The sequence below is a fragment of the Pongo abelii genome, chromosome 8 (genome assembly GCF_028885655.2).
Source record: "Pongo abelii isolate AG06213 chromosome 8, NHGRI_mPonAbe1-v2.0_pri, whole genome shotgun sequence".
NCBI classification, from domain to species: domain Eukaryota; kingdom Metazoa; phylum Chordata; class Mammalia; order Primates; family Hominidae; genus Pongo; species Pongo abelii.
The window spans coordinates 72,401,392-72,424,807 of NC_071993.2; the positions used below are offsets into that span (position 1 = coordinate 72,401,392).

Sequence of the window (23,416 nt, forward strand, 5' to 3'; positions counted from 1 at the left end):
TCCTCAGCCACTTCCCTCCACTCACTGTTCATTAGCAGGAGGCTGAAGCCTGTGCTGCACCCCCATCCCCCTCACCTGTGCAGAGGCTTGTTCCCTGACACGCACGCCCTGTGCTCTTGTGGGGCAAGCTGCCCCTCCTCTAACTCCACCCAGTCTCGCTGCCATGACACAGCAGGGGCACCCCCCACCTCACCCTCCCCAGGCACTGGTATCCCTTCACAGCAGTTGCTCCACATGCTCTCCTGGCCTGCTAGGATAACTGGGCCTGAGGCCCACTGGATCACTACCCCAGAGAGTCACTAAGCAGTACTCAGGGGCAATTGCATGTCCCAGGCACACATGCAGGGCAGGGCTAGGCCAGGCCTGGAACGGTGATCCTCAGGAGGAGGCATGAGGGGGCTGGTGCAGGCCTGTGCGGAGGAGACCTGGCGACCAAACTACCCTCAGTCCTCAGAGCCCGTGCTCGGCTCCTGCATGGGGCTGCCCAGAGGCCTCCTGGGCGGGCAGGGCTCTGGAGGCCAGTCGGTTCTCCAGGACAGGAGGACAATGGGGACTCTTCCCGCAAGAGTCATACCCGAGCTTCCACGAAGCAAGCTCTGACAGGCTCCTGGCAAAGTTTGGGGTTTCATCTTTTTTTGGGTAAATAAATCCACTTTTAATAAAACCCTGAGCTTTTAATACAAGTGCAGCCAGAAAGACTGGAAATGTTATGAGAAGGAATTAACAGGGAGGAATGGGGGCTCCTGGGAGCCCACAGCTCTTGTTTCAGAGGCTCAGTGATTATATTTTCAATATACTGAAATTTATTTCCAAAGACGGGAGATGGAGAAGTGCGGCTGTGCTCGGCCGGGAGCCGACCCTGCTCCCAAGGGCACGCTGCCTGCTGTGCTTCTCCGGGGAGCCAGTCCAGCTGGGGTGTGCGCCAGGGTGCGACCGGCCAAGGGCTTCTGCCCTGCACAGGAATCCACATTTCAGGGAGTAGGAAGGCTCCGAGAGAGAGGCTACAGTGTGCAGGCCTGCAGGGGCCCCGCTGTTTGTGATGGGAGGAGCAGAAAAGCACCACAAGGTGGTTAAGGGTCTGATTCTGCTGCCAGACTGCATGCGCTCGAATCCTTTGAGTAAGTTACTTATAACCTCTTACTGCCTTGTTTTCCCCATCTACAAAATGGGTAAAAATCACAATCCCCACTCCTCAGCAGCCGATAAACGTGAAAACACTCAGAAGAGCACCTGGCACATGGTGAATGCTATAAACGTGATTGTTACTATTTATTTGGGCTTGGAATCGCTGTGTGCATCTGATGACAACTCAGGGGCCTCTTTCCAGAAAATGCACATCCACGTGGGTTTTTCCCAAGAATTTCAGCAAATTCAGACTCCCCAACACCCCATATTAATCATCTCTACCTAGAGGCAAGCGGCTTTCTGTGCATTGTGAGGACAGCTAGCAGCCTCCAGGGCAGAACTGGCACTAGTGGAGCGCCTACGATGTGCCACTGTGTGGGGCCCCCAGCAAGGTTCCCCCCTCTCTCTTTTGTCACATGGGGGTATGTGTGAGCAAACTGAGGCTGAGTGCTCAGGGATTTGCTGAGGGTCACAAGGTGCAGTGGGGGTGGGGTGGAGGGAGGCGGGGGTGACTGGGGAATGGAGGGCAGTCTGGGGTGGGCCTGGGGGACCCCTTTGCTCTCTGGAGGAGGCAAGGGCTCAGGGCTCTGCAACCAGTGGGTGTGCCAAGGTGAGGAGGGGGTGAGGTGTGAGAGGCAGCCCCAGCCTCTGAGGCACGCGCAGTGGGGACACAGTTGAGAGAAGCTGGACTTCTCTTCCCTCTGTGGCTTGTCCCCTTCCAAAGATGCCCTCGTCAGGAAAGCTGTGGACACAGGAGCCCAGCTGTGCTGTGCCTGGCCTCAGGGGCCCATGTCCTCCTCCTGCTCAGCAAGCTCAGCCGGGACACCCCCTACCCCATTTCCATGACGGGATTAAGGACTTGAAAGGTGAACATGCAGCTTGCTTTGGGAGTAGGAGGCGTCCTTGGGGGGAGCAGGCTGGTGGGGGCTGAAGGGGACTTCCGATGAGAGCTGCCACAGCAGATTCCGAGGTAGCAAATCCTATTTCTCAGTCCTTAATTCCAGTCAATTCCAGTCGAAGGGCTGATAGGTATCGGCTGGCAGTAATTTGTGCAGTTTATCCGCTCTTTTCACCTTCTATCGGCCCTTCACTGACGGGCAGGCCGACATGCTGCTGCTCGAGTGAGGAAATTAAAATCTGATGCAATAATCCCAAATAAGAAGGATTTTATTAAGTAATATATACACTTTAGATGAGGCATGCTAACCTGATACGCTGATAGGGGGAGGCATACATGCTGTGAGCCGCAGATAAAGAAGGGGAGTTGGGGAGAGTGGGGAAAGGTCCGATGGGGGCCCCGGGGCAGCAGAGGCAAGGCTTGGAATGGAGGTGCTGGGGTCCTCTGGCCTGGGAGGCAGAACAGGCCAGGGTGCATCTCAGCCTGGGCCCGGCCTGGGAATTGCTGCATTAATTCAGGGTTCTACACTGTAAAGGGACATGGAGGGCCCAGATCAAGGTACAGAAACCAATTAGCAGCCGGGAAGGATCAGGCTGGGAGTGCAGGGGAATCGGCCTGCAGGAGAGAGGCTCTGCAAGAGGTGAGGGAACCTAAGAACTCCTCAAGTGTGGAGGCTGGAGGAAGGGCAGAGATGTGTGGACAGGGAGGCAGATTCTGTGGGCACCAGGGGAGCCAGGCCAGGCTGGAGGGTCTGAAACCCTCAATGCACTGCCTTTTCTGGCTCCCCCAGCCCAGCCATAAGCCAAGCTGTGGGGCTCAAACTTGCACCACCCAGATTGGGGGTCTAGCAGCTCCCTGGGCATGGGCCTTAGTGCCCTTGTGGAGACAAAGGAACAATACTGGTGAGGCAAAGAGACATCAAGATCCCTGCACCTGAGAGAGGAGAATCACAGCATATGCCAAGAAATGGAGCATCAGGAGACTGGGAGCTAAGGAGGGCAAGGGTCTGGTTTGCTGAGACTGAGGAGTTGCCCTAGCAGGGGCCTGTGGGATCACCTGTAGAGCAGAGGGCATGGCTTAGCATGGGGCCTGCACATGGGACCAGCCGCATCAATGTCTGATGGGTGCATAAAAGGATGAAGTGTAGACTGAATGGATGGACAGCTCAGAAATCTGCAGAGATCTGAAATAAAAGCATGCAAACTTAGCATTGCATGAAATACTAAAAAAGATACTAGAAAAAGACAACCTAGGGGTCTCAGGGGACGCTCACACCAAGAACACACCTCTTGCCAACTACAACGACTCTGAAAGGAAGCTGAAGCTGGGAGCCCCAACCCAGCCTAGCTACTGTAATTGACTGACCAGACTACTGCCCAGCGTGGTTTAATGTCCACTAATTGGCAGCACTTGCTATGTGTTTTATGTGCATTATCTCCAACCGTTAAAACCCTAAGAAGAGGGAGGCACTACTGCAGGCACAATTATCCCCCTTTCCCAGTGAGGAGCTGGTCAGGAGGCCGTGTGATTCAGCCAAAGTGAGTACGGCAGTGCAGGACTCCTCTGAGCTCTTCTGGCTGCCCGGCCACCGCCATGTTCTGTACTTCAATCTAGTTGGCCTTGGGCATCTTCTCTGCACTTAGCTCTGGGCATGATGCCCTGGAGACCCAAAGGAAGGCTGAGATCATGTCCCAGAGACTCGAGTACCTTGATTACTGGGGGCTCAGAAGTAACCCACATACATAGGTAACATTACAGGCGAGACTATAATTAAGCGGAAAATTATGCAGCATAGAGAGAGTTAATTCTACCAGGGTTGAGGGAGAGGAATTGCTATCTCTGGGACAGGTAGGAAAGAAGCCAGGGAAAAAATTATAAGAAAGGTAGAGAGTGAACTGGGAACAAATGGGTGGGTGGACTTTGTGCTGGCGACAAGAGCAGGCACAGGGGTGGAGAGGGTGCAGGATGGTGAGTACGCTGGTCTGCCCAGGGTGAGGGTGCCTGTTCATTTGTCCATTCCATTACCATCTCCTGAGCACACACTGTGTGCTATGCCCACAGCAGACCCTGTCCCTGCTGAACTGCACGCTTCCAGTCCTTCAGGGGAGCAGAGGTGGGGCAAGTTGTTCAAGAGTGCTGAGCACTCAGGAGATGTCCAAGGGCCATGGGCAGACTGTGGGTCCTGCCTCATCTGAAAACAGCACGTCATGGCTGACCTGATGCTGAGAAGGTATCGGCCTGGCAAAGTTGGGCTAGGGGCAGAGAGAAAGGGGGCTAGGAAAGTCATGGGAAATGGGCTGGGCTGGGCTGTGCCGAGAAGAGACAGCCTTCAGTCTCAAAAGCAGGGGCTCCCACTGCCCACAGAATGCTAAGAAAGAGAAGGCTGGGGAATTGGGGGCATTGATCTGCCCCCCTCTACCCTCAAAGCAGCTTCAAACACTCAACAGTAGCAGTCCGGAAATGATCCTGCTTCTTAGAGCCACCCTCCACACGTGTCCCAAGAAGGAAGTGGCCGAATGCCAGCCCCACACACCAGGAGACTGGGGCCTCATGCCGTGAAGGGAGGCCAGTGGCCAGGGCAGCCATGGTCTCCAAATGAGGGGTCAGGCCCAGGAGCACAGCCTGCACCCCAGTCAAGGGAAGCTCGCCTGTCACACTCAATTCTGTGAGCCTGTGCAGGGGTGCAGGTGGGGCCCTGAACACTCACGAGCCTCAGGTGGGTGCCCCAGTTTGCTCCCAAAGCTGCCTTCCTCTAAGCATACTGAGTTCCCTCAAAAGAAGGGGCTCATTTTTCTTTGCCCAAACGCTGTTCCCTAAGCTGATGACCAGGGATTGTGACTGCCTAGGGGAGGCATATTTTTCTAATTTTTCCACCCACAGCCGGTGTTGCATTCAAGTTTGCACAGACGCACGAATGGTTATGAGGCTAGAGATGGCTGCCGTTGCCTGTCTGGCCCACAGCTGAGCAAAGCTGCTCCATCCACAGCCTTGCAGAGTGGGCCAAGGCATGTTTTGTCCTCTAAGACACCCATGGGTAGCCAATCTACAGGCTGGTGACCTATGACCTTGAAACACACCAGAAAAATCAGGAGCCTTTCTTGGAAACCTGGACTTAAGAAATCCAAAGACTGGGCATTAGGGAGGGCAGAAGGAGCTGCAAACTCGCAGGGAAGAGCTGGGGCCAAGAGGGCACTTGAAGAAGGGCAGCTGCCACCCTCTCTGGCAGTGCTCATCAGCAGAGAGGGACAGACTGACACGGCAGGGACACAGCCACAGCTGAGCCAGACTGATGTTCTGTGCAGCCAGACTGAGTCCAGATCCATTCTCCAGCACGGGCTGAATTTTGCACAGGATCCCCATCCCTCCACGTAAGTCTGTCTGAATGGCTCCCCATTACTTGCCCTGGAAGCCTTTGTTCTTTGCCACACAGAGCTCCTGGGGTAGAGTGAGAGGGTGAGGAGATGGGCGTGGTATGAAGAGTGGCTGGGGTTTCACTGTGCCAGAACACTCATCACTGCCACGCACAGGGACAGCGGAGGAGCCAAGGAGGAGCCCAGCCCACTAACAGGGCCCATCCCTAACAGGAGCTCAGAAGGAAGTCCCTCTGAGAAGGGACTTCTGAGAAGGAAGGGCCAGCAGTCTTACCGGAGGAGAATGCTCATAGATGTTGGTGCTGTAAGGCAGGTTGATGAAGATGGGGTCCATGTCCTGGACGTCTGTGATGATGATGGCCAAGTTGGCCAGGGTGGACAGAGGCCTGGTCTTGTCTTGATCCTTAGAGAGCGGAGAGAACACACAGCCTTAGGTTGAGTGATGGTGGGGACACTCACACACATATGTACACATACACACAGACCTGCACCGTGCAGCACATAAGTGCAAACACATGCACACGCACACACACACCCATGCTCTTGCACTCCAGCAGGGAAGGGCTTAGTAAAAGGAAGCTTAAGAATTCTAAGAAGCCCTGGTGATTTCTGAGCTGTACAGGAAAACACAAACAGCATCCCCAAGGTCCAGATGAAGGCAGCTTATCCAGTGTTACAAAGCAGGGCTGGGGTACAGCTAGACCTCCAGTCCCTAGCAGCCCAGGCCTGACTTCCTTGGACATCTGGTGGTGGGATGACCAGCTTGGAGTAGATATGGTGCTGCCCTCAGCTCCTTTGCTGAGTTCAGCTGGAGGCCACCACCCCTCTCTGTGCCCACTTCCTGCCCCTACTCATCCCGGGGCAGCAGGGGATTAACAAAGATGGGGACTCCTTGGAAGAAAGGCCACAGAGGGGATTACTCTGGCACCTCCGTCCCTGCATTCATGAGTCCCTTGCTTTGGGCTGGGGATTTACGGGTTCAGTGACTTTTCCCAATCCAACCAGCAGGGGGAGCTCCAGGGTCTGTGACATTTAGGGGACTCCGAGAAAGACTCCTGAGAGGTCACACAGGCCATCTCCCTGCAGCCAGGTAAGCAATATTTAAACCGTCAGTTGGGAATTTCATTGTATAAAACCTCACCAATGCATCTGTAGTCCCAGCTGCTCAGGAGGCTGAGGTGGGGCAATCACTTGAGCCCAGGAGTTCGAGGCTGTTGTGCACCAAGATTGCACCTGTGAATAGCCACTGCACTCCAGCCTGGACAACATAGCGAGACCCCCATCTCAAAAAAAATTTTTTTTAATGCTTGGCAAGAAAGAAAACTCCAAATCTGTCTTCTACTGTTTAAGTAGCCTGCTGCAACTGAATAACAATAGCCAGCAATAATAGTAACTGCAGTGCTTTGTACAGATGATGTGGCAGCCACTCTACCAGGCACTTCACTCGCATCTGTAGTTATGATGGGCCCATTATTCAGATGAGTTAACAGAGACTCAGAGAGGCTGAGTAACTTGCCCACAGTCACACAACTTCTAAGTGTGTAGCCAGAACTCAAACTCAGATCCTTTCACATAAAAATTTGCCACTAACAGTTTTGCCTTGGGGCTCTAACATCAGTTTGGTCTCTTAATTTGCTGAGTAACCTCCAATGAGTTCTTTTTCCCCCTGGGAATCTGCTGTCCTTTTCTGCGAGATGAAGGGGCTCAAGTGAATGACTTCTAAGGCCCCTCGGGCTCGAACATTCTCTGAGCTAAGATTTGAGGAGCGACTGTCCCCAGGTTAGATCTCCCTTGGTTTGTCTGGGATGACTTGAATGATGCAAGGCATTCCTGGAGTTCCAAGAAGCCTGGTGCCTCCTCCTGGCCTGCAGAGATGGAGCTGTAGTGCCTAGGAGAAGGGAGGGCTGGTTGTCTTTAGGAATCCTCAGGGACAGCCAATGAGAGGGTGGGAGGGCCTTCAGGGATGGGAGTGGGTGCTGCAAGGGAGAGGAAGGTCTGGAAGCAGGAGGTGAGCAGAGAGGCTCTCGGCAGGCAGTCTCCCAGGCTCCAGGACTGGGGCCCACACCGCAGGCTTGGGCATTGCCCATGGGGAGAGCTCCCAGACAGGGACCTGAATGACCACCAGGCACCCAGGGCTAGAGCGGGGAAACTCAAAACAAGTCCCCTGACCTCTTGGACTGGGGATGCCAGTGGCTCTGATTTGCCATAACCAGGCTTTTGCAGGCAGCTGGCTTTTGTCTAGCCTGGCACACGCCCTCTCTGTCCCATACCTGTGGCTGCAGTCCTGTTCATGCCACAAATGGCCCTGCCCAGCCCACTCTGGACTCTGTGGTGGGGAAAGGGGAGGGATCCTGCCAGGCTGCCAGCTGTAACTCTGGGGCCCATGGCCCTCAGCAGCTTGTTCCCAGAGGATGCCTCAATTTCCCCATCCTGGTACCAGCTCAGTGGTAGCTGGGAACTCACACTGTTGCCCGCAATGCCAGGCCGAGAATCTCCTTTCTTGGGGAAGTGCTCAGCAGCCAAGGGCACAGCACCAGCCCCGAGAAGGACTCCGTGTCAGCTCCTCCAGAAGCAAGGGGGAAGCCATCTAGAGAGGGACTTCTAGGGCCCCTCCTGTTCTGCTGCTTCCAAGCCTGATCACTGGGAGAGTAACAGCAATTTAACTGTATTCATCATCCCAGCTTGAGCCTAGGCCTCTTGATAGGCCCCGCCACTCAGATTCTTGCCTGTGCCCAGCTCTCGTCTATTCCCCACGGTCCAAAGCCATTTTTATGGTGGATGGAAATTATCCCACAGCGGGCAAGCATCTGCGCGTTTCTGGGCCCTGGTGTGTGCAAACAGTGTGGTGGAGGGGCAGCACATGTGTGGGTGCCAGGCTGCATGGAAGGTGCAGGCGAATCTGCACAAAAAGCAAATCCTGGGCTTGCACGTCCCCTTGACCTCCGAGGTCAGTTTTACAAACAGCAGCACACAGCTCCTCCCAGGCAACTAACACTTAATCAGGGGAGAAGGAAAGAATGTGAGTGTCACCTGCAGTGACCTCCCCACAGCCACTGGGCCAGGGGCAAACAAGAAGTTCGCATTTCCTGGGTCTTGAGGCCTCTCTCTGCATCTTGGCCAAGTCTGGGGGCACCCCATCTTTCAAAACTGGATTCTCGACCCAGTCCAGATCCAGAGCCTTGGATCTAGAGCCTGTGACCTGCCAAGGAGAGCCCCCAGCGCTGCTGGCAGCCCCCTCGACAGCTATGTGGGTCAGGAGTGGATGCTGGGCGTCAGGCAGATGGGACCTGGAGGGTCGAGAGGGACTATCGTGTTTTTTTGCTCTTGGCATAAGCTTTGTCAACAGAATCTAAGGGACAACAGGCCAGCTTATGGCCCTGCTGCCAGCTGATGGCTCCAGCTATGCCCTGAGGCAGCAGCTGGGAGCAGGGAGAGGGGGCAGGTAGGGGGAGGACCCTATTTAGAGTGTGGCTTGCCTGTTCCCCAGGATCTCCCAAACAGCTGGCACAAAGGGCATGCTGCGATGTTCTTGAGACCTGGAGATGTCTAGCCATGGGGAATGGTGGTCAGGGTACTGGACTGAGAGGTGGACAACCTGGTTTGGGTTTTTGCTCCACTGCTACTCATGGGCCGTGTGACTCTCAACAGAGTCAGCCATCAGCTGGGATAATTACCCTCTCCTGCCTTCTGCCCTTGACTCACTCGTCTTGGAATTCCCAGAGGCCAGCAATGTGCTTGGCACAGAGGGATGATGTGGAATGTCACCACTCTGCGGAGTAGAGCCAGGATGCCTGAACTCCCTTGGGCCCTGCATGTTGGATGGTGTCAGGACACAGCTGGATGAACACCTCTGTCCTGTGTCCCAGAGAGCAAGAGGTGCTCTGCACTAAGAATGTCTCAAGGAGGTTACCCGAGCAGGCTATGGAGTCAGGCTCCTGAGTGACCATGGAAAGTCACTGAATTGCTCCTGTGCCTCAGTTTTCTCATCTGCAAAATGGGCATCTTAACAATACTTATGACATAGGGCTGTTTGAGGTTTAAAGTCTCTTCAAGTGCTCAGCACGGTGCCAGGGACACAGCACAAAGCCTCAGTAATGCCAGCCTCATTTCTATCATGACTGTTGCCACTATAATTATTATAGATCCTCGAGTGTGTGCCACTGGGTCAATGTCCCATTGGAATACCCCAGCACTCTCTCCCAGGGTGGGAAGAGGCAGCTGGGACGGCCGGGGCCCCAGCGTGGAGACTCACTGTGGCGTTGACCGTGAGCTGGTAGGCCTGTGTGGTCTCGTAGTCCAGCTCCCGGATCACTGTGACGATACCGCGGGCGCTGTCAATGGCGAAGAATTGGGAGGGGGGCTGGAAGGAGTAGAGGACGCTGCCGCCTGCCCCCAAGTCGGGGTCTGTGGCATTCACGATGAAGATGGGCGTCCCCACCGGTGTATTCTGGGGATGAGAGCAAAGCAAGTACAAGGGTGAGCCAGCACGGAGCAGCTACACCATCAGGGCTGAGTCCCCCAAAGCCCGTTCTCTACATCCCTCAGCCAACCAGACCCGAGGCCTTGTCATTTTCATTCTAGGAGGGGCCCCAAAATGTAAAATGCAGTATCTTTTTTGTTCTTGTTCTTCATTTTTTGATGGCCTCCTGGTGGCTGTAAAGAGCACCAGTTCCAAAGATGATTTGCTTAACCTAGAGTTCTGGATGAGGGGTCTTACGGTCCCCAAACCTGTTTCTTGGTGGTTTCGCTTCCTCTGTCAAATGCTCCTTGGTTGCCCAAGCTGCAGGCTTCCTTTTTGGGGACCAGCCTCAAGCCTCCCTCCTGGCAGCCCTTCACAGACAGACCATGCACTTAACACAGGGGTGCTCTTTATGGGGCCCCTGGTCAGGCTGGAAAGGGCCTCCAGAGAACAATGCCATGGGGCTGCTGAGGGTTCTTCCTGGGTTTGTGGATTTGCCCCCATCAGCAGACAAGTGTCAACCTGAATGGGCAGGCTCATGTCCTGCCTGTTCCAACCACTCTGTCCACTGGGGACAGGAGGCAGATGCAGGGCGCCCCTCTCCTCCTCACCATCCATGACTCCCCAGTGCCCTTTGCATAGAACACAGGCCCTTGTGGTCCATTCCTGTCTCCCCCTTCACATTTTATTTCCTGGAAGCATGGAGCTATTTGTACTTCTTGAACCTAGCAGGCTCCCTCACACCTCAGGCCGTCTGAATGTGCTTTTCCTTTGCTAGGTTTGCCCATCCTAATTCAGCTGCTTGGAAGATGCTCATTCCCTCCAAAACAGAATCAAGTCTGCAAGGGGGCAAAGCAGACAAATGCCAGAGTTTCAGGGATGGACAGACCATTTGTTGGAATCCCAGCCTTGCTGTGTGTCTTTGGGTTAATTACATAATCTCTCTGATGCTTAATCCCTTCACTGTACACTGAAGCTAATCACATCTCATAGGGTTAGTGTGAAGAATACGTAAGCTCATGAGTGTAAACATTCCAGCACATAAGTGCTGAGAAGACAGTAGTTGCGATTTTAATTTCTGGAAACCTAGAGGGGCACAGACAAGGGCACCTTCAAGAGTGGGGCAGGGAGGTGTCAAGAAGCACCGATATTAACAGTATCATCCAGGGCATTCCCTGTCTACCCACTCGCCTGGCCCCATGATCCACCCAGTTCTGCCTTTCCCCAATCCCCGGGCTCTCAATGGATTGCATCTCCAGGCTCTCTTGCTGGCTGGCTTCCAGTTGGATTCCGCCAATGGGAAGTTCTGGTAGGAGCTCCCAGAGCAGGAAGAGAAAGAGTTTGGGGTCTTACTTCCTCTACCCCCTCCAGCTCTACCCCAGCAGGCTCTCCTCCCTGGCCCCAACTCTCAGTGGGCTCTGATAATGCTATTTTCCTCTCCTTTCCCTTCAGCCCTAGGGGTAGAACTTTCCCCTATTGCTAAGCCCTGGGTACCTTAGCATCCCTTATGTCCACCACCCCTCCCCCACCTTAAGGAGATCTTTCTGAGGTTCTCAGCTAACCCACAGTTCTCTGTCCTGCCCTCTCTCTAGATCACACAGAAGTGCCAGAGCCAGCCCCGTGAATCCAGAACGAAACACTTCATGGGGGCCCGTGGTTCCTGCCACAAGAAAGGAGGGCCACATTCTGATTTCAGAGCTGCCAGCCCCCTGTGTGAAAGTCTGCTTTTGTACTTCATATGTATCTATATCTAGCCATGAATAATATAAGATACTGTTTTGTGGGTATTTGTAAATAAATGGTTTTCATATACAATAGATCACTCTGAAGCTTGCTTTTTAATTCAGCATTATGCTTTTATGTTTATTTGATTCAGTAATCAAAAATCTTCCAACAAAGAAAAGCACAGGACTCAACAGCTTCACTGGTGAATTCTACCAATTATTTAACAACAACAACAACAACAACAACAACAACAGAAAACAGGGTGGCCAGCCCTCACTTCAGAGCACTCGGCCAGTCTACTTAAACCACTCTGTATGAAGCTGGCGCCCAGAGCAGAGGGACAGCTCCCGTGAGATGTCAGCTCTCCAGCTCCCTGCCTCAGGGAGGCGAGGACATTTGACTGTCCATACCGCATGGTCCTGAGGGGAAGCCTCTCTGATCCTTCTGCATCTGATCAGAGGATTTAAGAGCAAGATCCAGGAAATGGTGGAAAACGGGAAAAAGAAGTGATGGTCTCCACGTCTGACCTTCTTGGATTATGTTTCATGCCCTATGGTGAAAACCCATTTAATTTCTGCATAACTTAGAGAAGGTTTTAAATGGGCCTGGCAAGGAGCCATTCATATACTTAGAAGGGACAAACTGTTGGAGAGAAAAGAATGCTGACTTCCTGCATTTCAGGTCCTGGGCACCATGCTCTATCAGGGAATTAGATGCGGGGAAGGAGGGGCGCTCATCAGAACATACATTGGGGGCTTGTCCGAGCACCCAGCTGCTGTTCCATGGAAATGCACGGACGTGCACACAGATCTGCAGACTCAATGCAAGCAGATTTGCTTTATGGGGCCAGGTGCATCTGGGTTTCCAGGTAGGCTACAGGGAGTAACACTTGGTGGCTCAGAGCATGAATTCTGAGTTAGACTCCCTAACTTTGAGTCTGGAACTTTCCCCTGGGAGATTGCAGACATCTCATTGTTAAACCTCTTTTTGGCCTCAGTTTCCTCATCTGTAGAATGGAGTTATTAGCAGCTCCTACCCAGGAGTTCGAGACCAGGCTGGCCAACATGGTGAAACCCCGTCTCTGCTAAAAATACAAAAATTAGCTGGGCATGGTGGTGCGCGCCTGTGATCCCAGCTACTGGGGAGGCTGAGGCAGGAGAACGGCTTGAACCCAGGAGGTGGAGGTTGCAGTGAGCCAAGATCATGCTACTGCACTCCAGCCTGGGTGACAGAGCAAGACTCCATCTCAAAAAAAAAAAAGAAAAAGAAAAAAGGAAAAAAAAGTATTATAAGAGATAAGACATGAAAAAAAGAGAGTCTCCTTGGGCCAGACACACAGCAACATTGAGCAATACTTGATAAATGGTTATTGCACTTATTACTGTAGTAATAAAATATCATTACAGGCAGGGTGAGATGAGCCCCACATAAAGGGGGAAGTATTAGAAATAGTGTAAACAGTTAATGAATCTCTTCACCATGAACTTGGGACAAATGGGCACCTTAAAATTCAGAAAGAGAACATCTCTGCTGATTGGATCCTGGCTGCTGAAGACAAGATGAGGACGGAAGAGCCCCAGAAGACCTTCCACAATGGGCCTGAGAGCCTGTGAGGGGAGGGGTGGGATCTGAGGCAGGGGTGAGGGGGGCACCTGGGGGCCTGGGAGGCTCCTAAATGAGGAAGCAGTCCTGACCATACACCACCCTGGATGGCTGGAATGCAGGAGCTGGAAGAAACCTTGGGGTCATCCAGTCCAGCCTCCCCATTTCCTAGGGTGGACTACAGATGTGAAAATGAGCCCAGAGAGGGGACTTGCCTTGCTCCAGGCCTCATAAGTGGATCATGGCAGAGTCCAAGAGTGGAAATCGGGTGCCTTGACTCATACAGAGTGCTCTTTCCACCCCACCCAAAGAGATGCCAACCGCTGCCTCCCCGCCCACCCTCCTTCCAAGAACAGCTGCTCCTCATGACCACAGCTCTGCTCTAGGTGATGGGTCTAGGCACTCATGTTTGTTCCAAGTGACTTCAGACCCAGGCCATGCCAATCACGTGGGGCCTGAGAAATTAAATCAATTTTCTCTGAGAATCTGAAAGAAAGATCTTGTTATCTGGCTGGAGTGGGCACCATGACAGGCCAAAAGCCACACAAAAGCCACAGTTACAGGGTGGCAGAGATGCCACGGGCAGTCAGAGGAAGCCCACCTGCAGTGAGCAGAGCAAAGCACAGTACACGAGAAAAAATGGAGATGAGGGCCTCCAAAAGCCTCCCACCCTGGCCATCCCAGGCCCCGCTGACTGTCTCCTGCCCATGACTGCGGTGCTGGGACCCGCCTGTGCCGTCCTTTCTATGGGCACTCCACTTGCTCACGCTGGGTCTCAGCTCCTTGCTCCTGCCCCTAGAACATGCCCAGCCACAGGCAGGGCCTCCTCATTTCCATGGCTCTGCCCCAGGCTCACCCGGACCCTCTGCTGATGGGACTCTACCTCTTTAGCGCCCACAGCAAGCAAAGTGCCAGGCCACCACTCCTGGACTGCTAATGAGGGCACAGTGCCTGCCACCTGAGGCTGGAGGTTACAATGGGGAGAAGAATCAAGGAGCCTGGGTAAATGCCGGCTCCCTCTTCTTTTTAACTGTCTCCAGACACTCCTATTAACGTGCAAATCCAGGTTGCAGGCAATCATCAGCATGCACGTGGGGAGGTGGCCGGATGGGCAAGGGATGGCTTGATATGGACTTCACACAGTCAGCCAGGACAGGCTTTGAAGAGAGAGGCTCGGCAGGGCCAGACTTTGCCATCTGAGGACAAGGAGAATGAGTGGAAGGTGTCGCTCTGGTGTCTGGGGGTGGGGCTCGGGGTGTCTGGGGTGGGGCTCGGGGTGTCTGGGGTTGGGGACTGCACGGGCTGGAGTTGTAGAAGCAGCACCAAGAGGCCTGTTTCAGCTGGGTGTTGGGCCCCTCCTTTCCAGGGCAGCTTCTCCCCACACCTCCATTGTGGACACTGGCCCTGGGTCCACCTTCTTGCTGGAAGGGAGCAGCCGTGGTCTTTGGAAGAAAGACCCCATGGGACATGATCACTTCTGCTTCTGAGGGAGGCCTCTTGACCCACTTCTCTGCCCCATCCCTGCTTCCCTCCTCCTCTCCCTCATGGTACCCCCCTGCCCAGTCCCACCTACTCCCTTACGTTTTCTGGGCCATTTCAATGGAAGTCTCCCCAAATGTACACCCATGCCTTCAGGGGACCAGGGAGCATGTCTAGGCATTATCCCCTTCAAAATTCTTGCACCTGCCAGGTTTTCTCTCTCGCCAAGTGACCCACGCCATGCAGGTCACAGGCAGGGCAGGTCTTGCCTCTTCCAGTTCCCATTTAAGCTCCATATCACTTCTGATGGACCTGCTGTAAATGGGCCACCCTGTGCAATTCAGAGACAAATACATCTTTTTGCTACTCCTGGGGTGACAAGGGAATAGACTCTGCGAAAGTTCTGCCGTGCAAAGGATCTTGTTCGTTAATAATAATGATAAATAGCTCACTTCTCACATGCAGTGTGAGTTACATTACACTCCAGGCCTCTCCAGAGGTGGCTCGGGTGCTCACTGCAACGGGGTGAGGGAGGGTGTGCAGCGAGGGAGAAAAGGCCAGAGGGAGACGGGCAGAGAGGCAGGAAGGAGGAACCAGACAGAGAGAGCACTAAAGAAAGGGAGGCAGGGAGCAGGGGCAAGGAGAAGGAAGAGCACAGGAACACAGAGGAAAATGCGGTGAGAACAGTGAGAGGGGCAGGACTGAGGGCCAGAGTGAAAACGGGATAAAGTGGAAAGATAATTTGCAAGAGAAAAGGGAGGAAAGGAAACCTGGGGAGAAAGGAACTAACTGAAACAGGAAAAAAAAGAGACATTCTAGAGGAAAACTTATGAACAGAGGAAAAGATGTACAAAAATTAAGCAGCAAGAGAAAGGAAGATAGGAGAGAGAGAGAAAAGAAGGATGCCACACCCTCTCACCTTTGGGGCGCATCTGCTCCCTTCACCCCCTTTAAGATTTATGCTGTACCCTTGACCAAACTTTGGCAAAAAGCCCTACCATTTCCACCATAGGTGCCATCTCTAAAGGCGTTATTAATATTTATGGAATGCTTGCTAGATGCTGCTACGGTCTTTAATATCTTATTACAGAGCCTGTTATAAAATGCATTAGTAATAAATTCCTGACAGATGGAGTCCTGACAAGGTGCAGGCTTCTCGGTAGACCAGAGCTGGTAACAGCCTCCTGTGCTGCTCAGAGGCTGGGCAGCTGTCTGCTGGGGCTGGGGTGGGGAGGGGAGAGGGGCTAGTGGGATTCCACCCTCCCGTCCTCTGCCCTCAGTTGCATTTTTACACACCTCCGCTCCCTGCTTCCTTTTCCCAGATGGGGAAAATGGAAGGTCAGAGAAATGAAGCCACTTGTCCAAGGTCACACAGATTGTAAGTGGTGGAATCAGGATTCAAAGTCGGGTCACCTTTCTGTGCCCAGACCTCAGGATTCCAGAGATAAGGGTGGAGAGTGGGCTCAGGGCCCCTCCTCAAGTGGGACTTCCTGGTCTGGAAGGGCTGGGGATGAGGGTGGCAGCTGAAGAGGCCTCTAGGTAAGAGAACAGAGGATTGGTGGGGAGCTTTAGCCAAAAAAGAGCTTCGGAAGGAAGGAGGGTACTTCAAAATTGCACACTTTCACTGAGAATAAAAAAATGGGCTCCCATTGGAACAAGAAGAATTCAAGTCAGAGGCAAGGAACTTTCTGAACATGGGCTCCTGGAGCAGAGGAGAAACACCTGCACTTCGGTTTCTGTTGGACGCTAAAGCAGGCGCCTCTCCTACTGGGATGCTTTGGGAGGATGTCACTTCCAAATGTGGGGGTTTGTGGCATTCCAGCTTATGGGGGAGCAGTGATGGAGGAGAAATGGGGTCTATGGGAGAGGTGGGCTACGTTTCTTTCTCAAATAGGCAAGAAGGCATTGAGCGCAGGAGGACAAGGTCCAGACAGAGCACAGTACAGGGGAGAGAAGCAGGAGGGGCGAGTGCCCACAGGGCATCAACACATATCTCAGGGAGCCCCATTCTGGTCAGGGAGGGGCACGTGTGTGCATAAACCCATGTGTACCTGTACTCCAGCATCTCTTTCTGGAGGAATCAGGGAGCGATAATTTGACGACATCTCTTCTTTCTACCAGTATCTGCTCTCTTGGGTGAAATGTACTGGATCTAAAAAGTGCCAGGTATGCTCTGAAAGCCGGGGTGGGCTGCCAGCTCTGTGGGCTGGGCCCTAAGTCGCTCACACCCTGACATGGCTTGAGGACATCTCTCTGGGCCTAGGCTGGTCTCCCCAGCTATTCTGGTCTCCTCCAGAGCCAGTTCAGCACCCTCCCATCTCCAAGTCCCTCCTCAGAGTCCCTCCTTCGCAGCTTCCAGCTGTGTACTGGCTTTTTGGAATCCCTGGAAGACACTCATCAAAGTGCTTACCGAATGGCCCTCCTGACCTGCTGCAGCCATACGAGACCTCCCCCTCTTTCCCAGTTCCCACTCTTCACCCTCCTCTTCCTTTTTGCTATTTGCCTTGGACACCTCTTTAGTCCTGGCACTGTCACTTGTGCATAGAAGGCATTCAATAAATGTTTTAAAAGAATCAGGATTTTGTGGTAAACATGGCAGATTGAACACATCCATTTATTTCTGTTTTTGTCCCAGCCCCTCACCAAAATGACAATAAAGGAATTAAAAATGCATACATCCACAAGGGCAAAAAGAACAGGCGAGGTGACAACAGCAGATGAGAGATGTCAACAAAATTCTGGAAACTGGAAACAGATGGGCCAGTTATAACTGCCTTAGGAGACGGGTGAGCTGAAGCTCAGGCCTGCGTCTCAGAACACTGGAAAAGCTCAGGACCCGGAGACACCAGGTGATGATGAGTGGGAGGGAATGGGGTGGGGCTGAACAGGTTTAAAAAGAGTGGTTAGACTCCCAGATCCCTTCCCCAACTCTTGCAGAAAATGTGACATTTACTTTCTAGAGGGTCTGAGTTAGTTGGGCTCTGGACTTATGGATGGAAGCTGAACCAGGCACTGAAAACAGGGAGGTTAGGAGGAAATCTGTACCTTCCCCACCAATCCCATCCCTCGTCAGGTCTCTTTAGCCATTCAGCCTCCTGAAGGCTCCAGGCAGTAAAAAGGAAAACTGGTGCAAAAGAAAACACGAACATTGACATGTTGCAGATCCCTCAAAAGAACAGCCAGGTCCTCCTCCAATCATCCCATAATGGAGCCACTGGCTAACAAGCAGTCCCAACCATGCCCTGCTCCACACATACACAGCAAGCTTCCAGGCAGCTACACGTGAACTCACTTGTATATATGAAGAGACAACTAAGGATCCCTAAACATTTGAGAAGAGCCTCTAACGTGAAAGACAGAGTGGGAAAAAACAGTAAAAAGGAACAACAAGAATAAGCATCTTTAATATCTTCAGAGAGACAAGATACAACATCTTTGGAAAAAGAATATTCCAAGAAGAAAAAAGGCCCAGTAGAAATTTAAAAACTCAAGAGAAGAGTTGGAAGATAAAGAAATTTCCCCAAAAGTAGAAACAAATTCAAAGGGATGAAATGGGAGAGAAAAGTAAGAAAATTAGAGGAGCAGTTCAGAAGATCCAACATTCCAACTAATAGGAATTCCAGAGGAAAAAAAAATACAGGCCAGGCATGGTGGCTCATGCCTGTAATCCCAGCACTTTGGGAGGCCAAGGCAGGTGACTCACCTGAGGTCAGGAGTTCGAGACCAGCCTGGCCAACATGGCGAAACCCCCGTCTCTACTAAAAATACAAAAAATTAGCTGGTCATGGTAGTGGGTGCCCATAATCCCAGCTACTTGGGAGGCTGAGGCAGGAGAAACGCTTGAACCCAGGAGGCAGACGTTGCAGTGAGCCAAGACCACATCATTACACACCAGCCTGGGTGACAGAGTAAGACTCTGTCTCAAAAATAAATAAATAAATAAATAAATAAATAAATAAATAAATAAGTTAAAAAAACAAAAACAAAAACAGAGTAAGTGAAGAGGAAGAAATCATCCAAAAGTAACGTAAGAAAATCTCCCAGATCTGAAGGACATGTTTCCAGATTGAAAGAGACCAGTATGTGTTCAGAAGAAAGACTCATACTGAGGCATAAAACCATGAAGTTTCAAAAACATTGATTATTTTAAAAAAATCCTGAGACTTTCAGAGAGAAAACAAAAGGTCATATACAAAGGATCAAGAGTCAAAGTGGTACCAAAGTTCATAACAGTGACACTATAGGCTGAAACACTAAGGAAGAAAATAAGCTCACATTATAAAGAACACTATTTCCATTCCAGAATTCTATACATAGCCAAACTACCAACAAACAAAAGCATAGCATGAACACATTGTTCAGACGAAGTGAAAAAAAATTCCCATGAACACTTTTTTCTGAAAATTACTGAAGAGTGTTCTTCAAGAAACTGTAAACCAAGAAACAGGAAAATATGACATTCATGAAAAGGGATCCAATAGAGGAGAAAGATAACAGATTTCTCAGAGTGACCCTCTTTTCCTCCCCAATACCCACCCCACATCAAGCCTCCAGAACACCACACAAGTCAGAGCACAGCTGGTCCAGGTTGAAACAGGAGGGTGGACACTCCAGGGAGAATGTTGTTAAGAAAAATGAAAATCAAATTTTAAAAACTCAATATACTTTGAATATGCTGAGAGGCTCCCTACATCAAGCATTAAGGAACACTAAGAAACAAACAAAAAAAGAAGTGATTATTAATTCTAGGGAAAATAAAAGAGGAAATATAATTACAGTATCTTATGTGGCTCAGCTGTGAATAACATTCACATAATCATAATACTGTGTACACTAAATGCTGTTTTAGCTAAAAAGAGAAATATAATTATGTTTGGAGGATGGATAGTGAATGTTAAGAGAAGGGTGTTTATGTAGGGTGTATATATGTTAAGAGTAGGACATAGTGAAAGTTATGAGTAGGATGTTTGTGTAGGGTGTATGTATGTTAAGAGTAGGGTGTAGTGAATGTTAAGAGTAGGGTGCATGCTCCAGTGTGTGTGTATAGCAAAGATAAGGTAGAAGATGGTGTAAAAGTGAAATTCTCATCCTTCATAGGTGGAAATCAATAGATAATATTCAAAACTAAAACAATGTATAAGCATGTGATTTAGAAATAAGAAAGTAAATATCAGAAATTGAATGAGGTTCTCTCAGGGTGGGAAGCAGGAGTGGTAAAGAATGAATCAGGGTCCGCTGTTTTTATTATAAGCTGAGCTGTATTATTTGACTTTTAAATTCACACGTATATTACTTTGATAAAGGTTAATATCAAAATTAAAAACAGTTTTTCCCTACGGCTGCACCACCGAGTGGCCTCCTCCCTTTCTTTTCTTTTCTTTTTTTTTTTTTTTTGAGACCGAGTCTCGCTCTGTCACCCAGACTGGACTGCAATGGCACGAACCTCCGCCTCCCGGGTTCAAGCAATTCTCCTGCCTCAGCCTCCCCAGTAGCTGGGATTACAGGCTTGTGTCACCATGATCAGATGATTTTTGTATTTTTAGTAGAGACAGGGTTTTACCATGTTGGCCAGGCTGGTCTTGAACTCCTGACCTCAAGTAATATGCCCGCCTCGGCCTCCCAAAGTGCTGGGATTACAGGCGTGAGCCATGGTGCCCAGCTGCCTCCTCCCTTTCAACTCTGCCCCCTGCAATGGATCCTGAAAGTCCCTGCCTTAAAGCACTCATCCAGCATCTCATTTTCCCCCAAATCACCATCATCTGCTCCAAGATAAAGTCTCCCAGGCCTTGACCATCATGATAGTCTCAACAAACTTTCTCTCTTTAAACTCTTCTTTCACTACTGCTCCACTGAGGTCCTCGATTTCAGTTCGGCTATTCTACGTGCCAGCCCCAAAGTGTGGTCCCCTTCCAGGCCTGTGCTCATGGTGCCTCTGTCTTTTCGACCTGTCTTCCTTTGGATATTTCCCCTAGAGAGCAGAGGTCAGACGTCCCCACCCAATGACTGACACTCCCTCCCTTCTTAGAAGAGGCTGCTGGCTCCACCCAGGTTTCTAGCACACATGCCTGGGCCTGGGGCAAGACACCCTCTCCCTTACCCCATGCACACATGCTGGACATGCAGGGCTAGATGGAGTCTCATCAGAGGGACATCTGGGGCCTCTCTCCCTTCTTCTCAGGAGCTTGACTTTCAAGGCCAAGTGTGAAACCCAAGAATGAAATGGCCCCAGCTCCTTCCTATTCAGAGACTAAGGAGCTCCAAGGCAAGTTTCCTTACCCTTGACTCCAACTGAGTGAGCTTCCCGTAGAATGAATGACAGTAGAATTTGGAGATCCCCCAGTGCCACCTGCCATCACTGACAACATTCCAGGGCCGTCCCTGCACCTGCCTCCTCCAGGCTCCCCCTGCACCCTCTCACTTGCAGACCAGCAGGAGCAGAGGGAGAGAGCACGTGGCAGCAGAGGGTACCATGCATCAGGGATGGACGGCTGGCCCACATGCAAAGGATCAAGAGTCAAAGTGGCACCAAAGTTCATAACAGTGACACTATAGGCTGAAACACTAAGGAAGAAATAATTTCACATTATAAAGAATGCTATTTCCATTCCCAGCAGTTGGCTAAGGGCTGTGCGCAAAGAAAAAGGGAACAGGAAGGGCCGTGGTGACGGTGCAGCCCTAGTACCCACCCTGGCCCCAGCGCCCAGGACATCTGCTTTTAACACCAGGCAGCATGTACCAGGTACCACCCCCTTCCTCTTCCTCCATGAAAGGGGAGGAAACCAAGAATAAAGGTGTGAGTTGGGAAATCCAGTTCTTAGCTATGTTGAGTCATAATCTTATACCCCTCCCTGGCCAGAGTGATTGGTCTGATTGGCTGCTGGAAGCCTCATACCCTCGTGCCCTCAAGTAGGGACTTGGAAACAAGCTTCTGGAGACCAGGAAGGATCCGTGTGGTGCCTGTATTCCTCTCCATGCACACTGGCCTGATTAGGAAAGTCCCAGAAACAACTGTCCCAGACTCTGGATCACAGTCCAGCTGCTCTCCAATAACTTCCCACTTCCTTCTCTGTTGCTATGCGATGTCAACATAAACATCTGATGCCTCAGTGTTTCCATCCAGGAAATGGGTATAGTAATCCCTATACTATCTTCTATAGAGAGCTGGGGTGGAGATAAAATGAGTTAACTATGGAAACATATTTGGAAAAATCAAAGGCCAAAAAAAAAAAAAAAAAAAATTCTCACAACTTTCTGCAGAGGCAGAAAACTCCAAGAGAAAAATCCAGGGAATGCTACGATGTGATCTATAAGAAGAGTCCTGTCTAAAAAGCTAGCCTGCAGTCCAGAAGCTGGGCCATCACGGTTCCAGGGCACTGTCTCTGAACCCAGGGTTGCAGGGGCTGGAGGCATACAGTAACCTTGAGACTTGGTAGATTCTGAAAAGTGGTGACTGAGAGACGCAAGGAGTCTCCTGGAATTTTTTTTAAATAAGAAAAAGACTAGCACTTTGGGAGGCTGAGGTGGGAGGATTGCTAGAGCCCAGGAGTTGGAGACCAGCCTGGGCAACATAGTGAGACCGTCTCTCCAAAAAAAAAAAAAAAAAAAATTAGTCCAGTGTGGTGGTGTGCACCTGTGGTTCCAGCTACTTGGGACTCTAAGATGGGAAGAATGCTTGAGCCCAGGACATTGAGGCTGCAGTGAGCTGTGACTGCACTGCTGCATTCCAGCCTGGGCCACAGAGTGAGACCCTTTCTCAAAAAATGAAAAACAAAAATCCGACAAAACAAAAAAGAAAACCTGCCTCATGGAGTTATAGTGAGGCTTATGGGAGACAAAGCGTGTAAAGTGTTTAGTGCATAATAGGTGCTCAGTAAATCTTTGGCTCTATCATAATGCTATTACCTCATGGGGCTGTGTCAGGGTTAAGGTGGAAATGTGTATAGACAAGGGTCAGTAAACTGCAAAGTGCTTTGCAGATGTTACTTATGGTGGGAAGGTCTGGAAGGGGAGGGGAAGGTTCCAAAGGCTAGGTCCCTGCTTTGCCCTTAGCAGAGATAAAACTCCCAGGGAACCCTCTGGGGATCACATGTCCCCCACCTCCATCCCAAAGGGGACCACTCTGGGTGTGCAAAAGCCTCTAACACTGCCCTGAGCTCTTTGTACCCAGATCTATTGCTCACAAATGGGGCTCCATCTCCCAGCCCCTAAATTCATTCCTTTGCATGATGATGAATCATGTTAAACAAAATGAATATGCAAATCTCCTCAGGGCGGGCCTTACATCTATGGGAAGGGGTGCCTAACAAATGGATTCTGAATAAGAAGACAGCTCCAGCAACGCAGCTCTCCTGCTGTCTCTCCTCCCCTGCCCCTCGGACTCCTCCCACTCCTGTCCCTCTGTCCCCAGCCTGGGTGGGTGTGCATTCTGAAGGAGTGGGTGAAGGGGGCAGCAGAGGCCTGGGCAGGCATGAGTGTGGTGGGGTAGGCCTGGTGTGGTTTCTGTCTCTCCAGTCCTGAGGCTACTGCTGCCGGCCCTTCAGGCGGTGTGATCTGATAAGTGGAACCTGTCACTTGGTGCCCTGGGGTTTAAGGGCAGACAGAGCTGGGGAAGGTTCGAACCAAACTGGGCTGCAGAGGAGCTGAGGGGTGGTGAGGGCTGGGGGGTTTGGGGAGATTGCGGAGAGCTGGACCCAGGCAGGGAGAGGGCAGTTGCAGAGTCACTGGGCTCTGGGGACCTTGGAGGAATGGCTTAAGCTT

At 51.3% G+C, this 23,416-nt stretch overlaps 1 protein-coding gene across 1 annotated transcript in view; it reads right to left on the bottom strand.

The window, feature by feature from the left end:
* The window catches only part of CDH23 (cadherin related 23), a 459,756-nt gene that overhangs the window by 238,196 nt on the left and 198,144 nt on the right, over positions 1-23,416 (bottom strand). Inside the window, exons 7-8 of the mRNA XM_054522498.2 lie at positions 9,647-9,841; positions 5,669-5,797 (exon numbers count right to left, since the gene is read on the bottom strand). Of these exons, the coding sequence (XP_054378473.2) occupies positions 5,669-5,797; positions 9,647-9,841 (324 nt within the window). The remainder of the gene's footprint in view (positions 1-5,668; positions 5,798-9,646; positions 9,842-23,416) is intronic.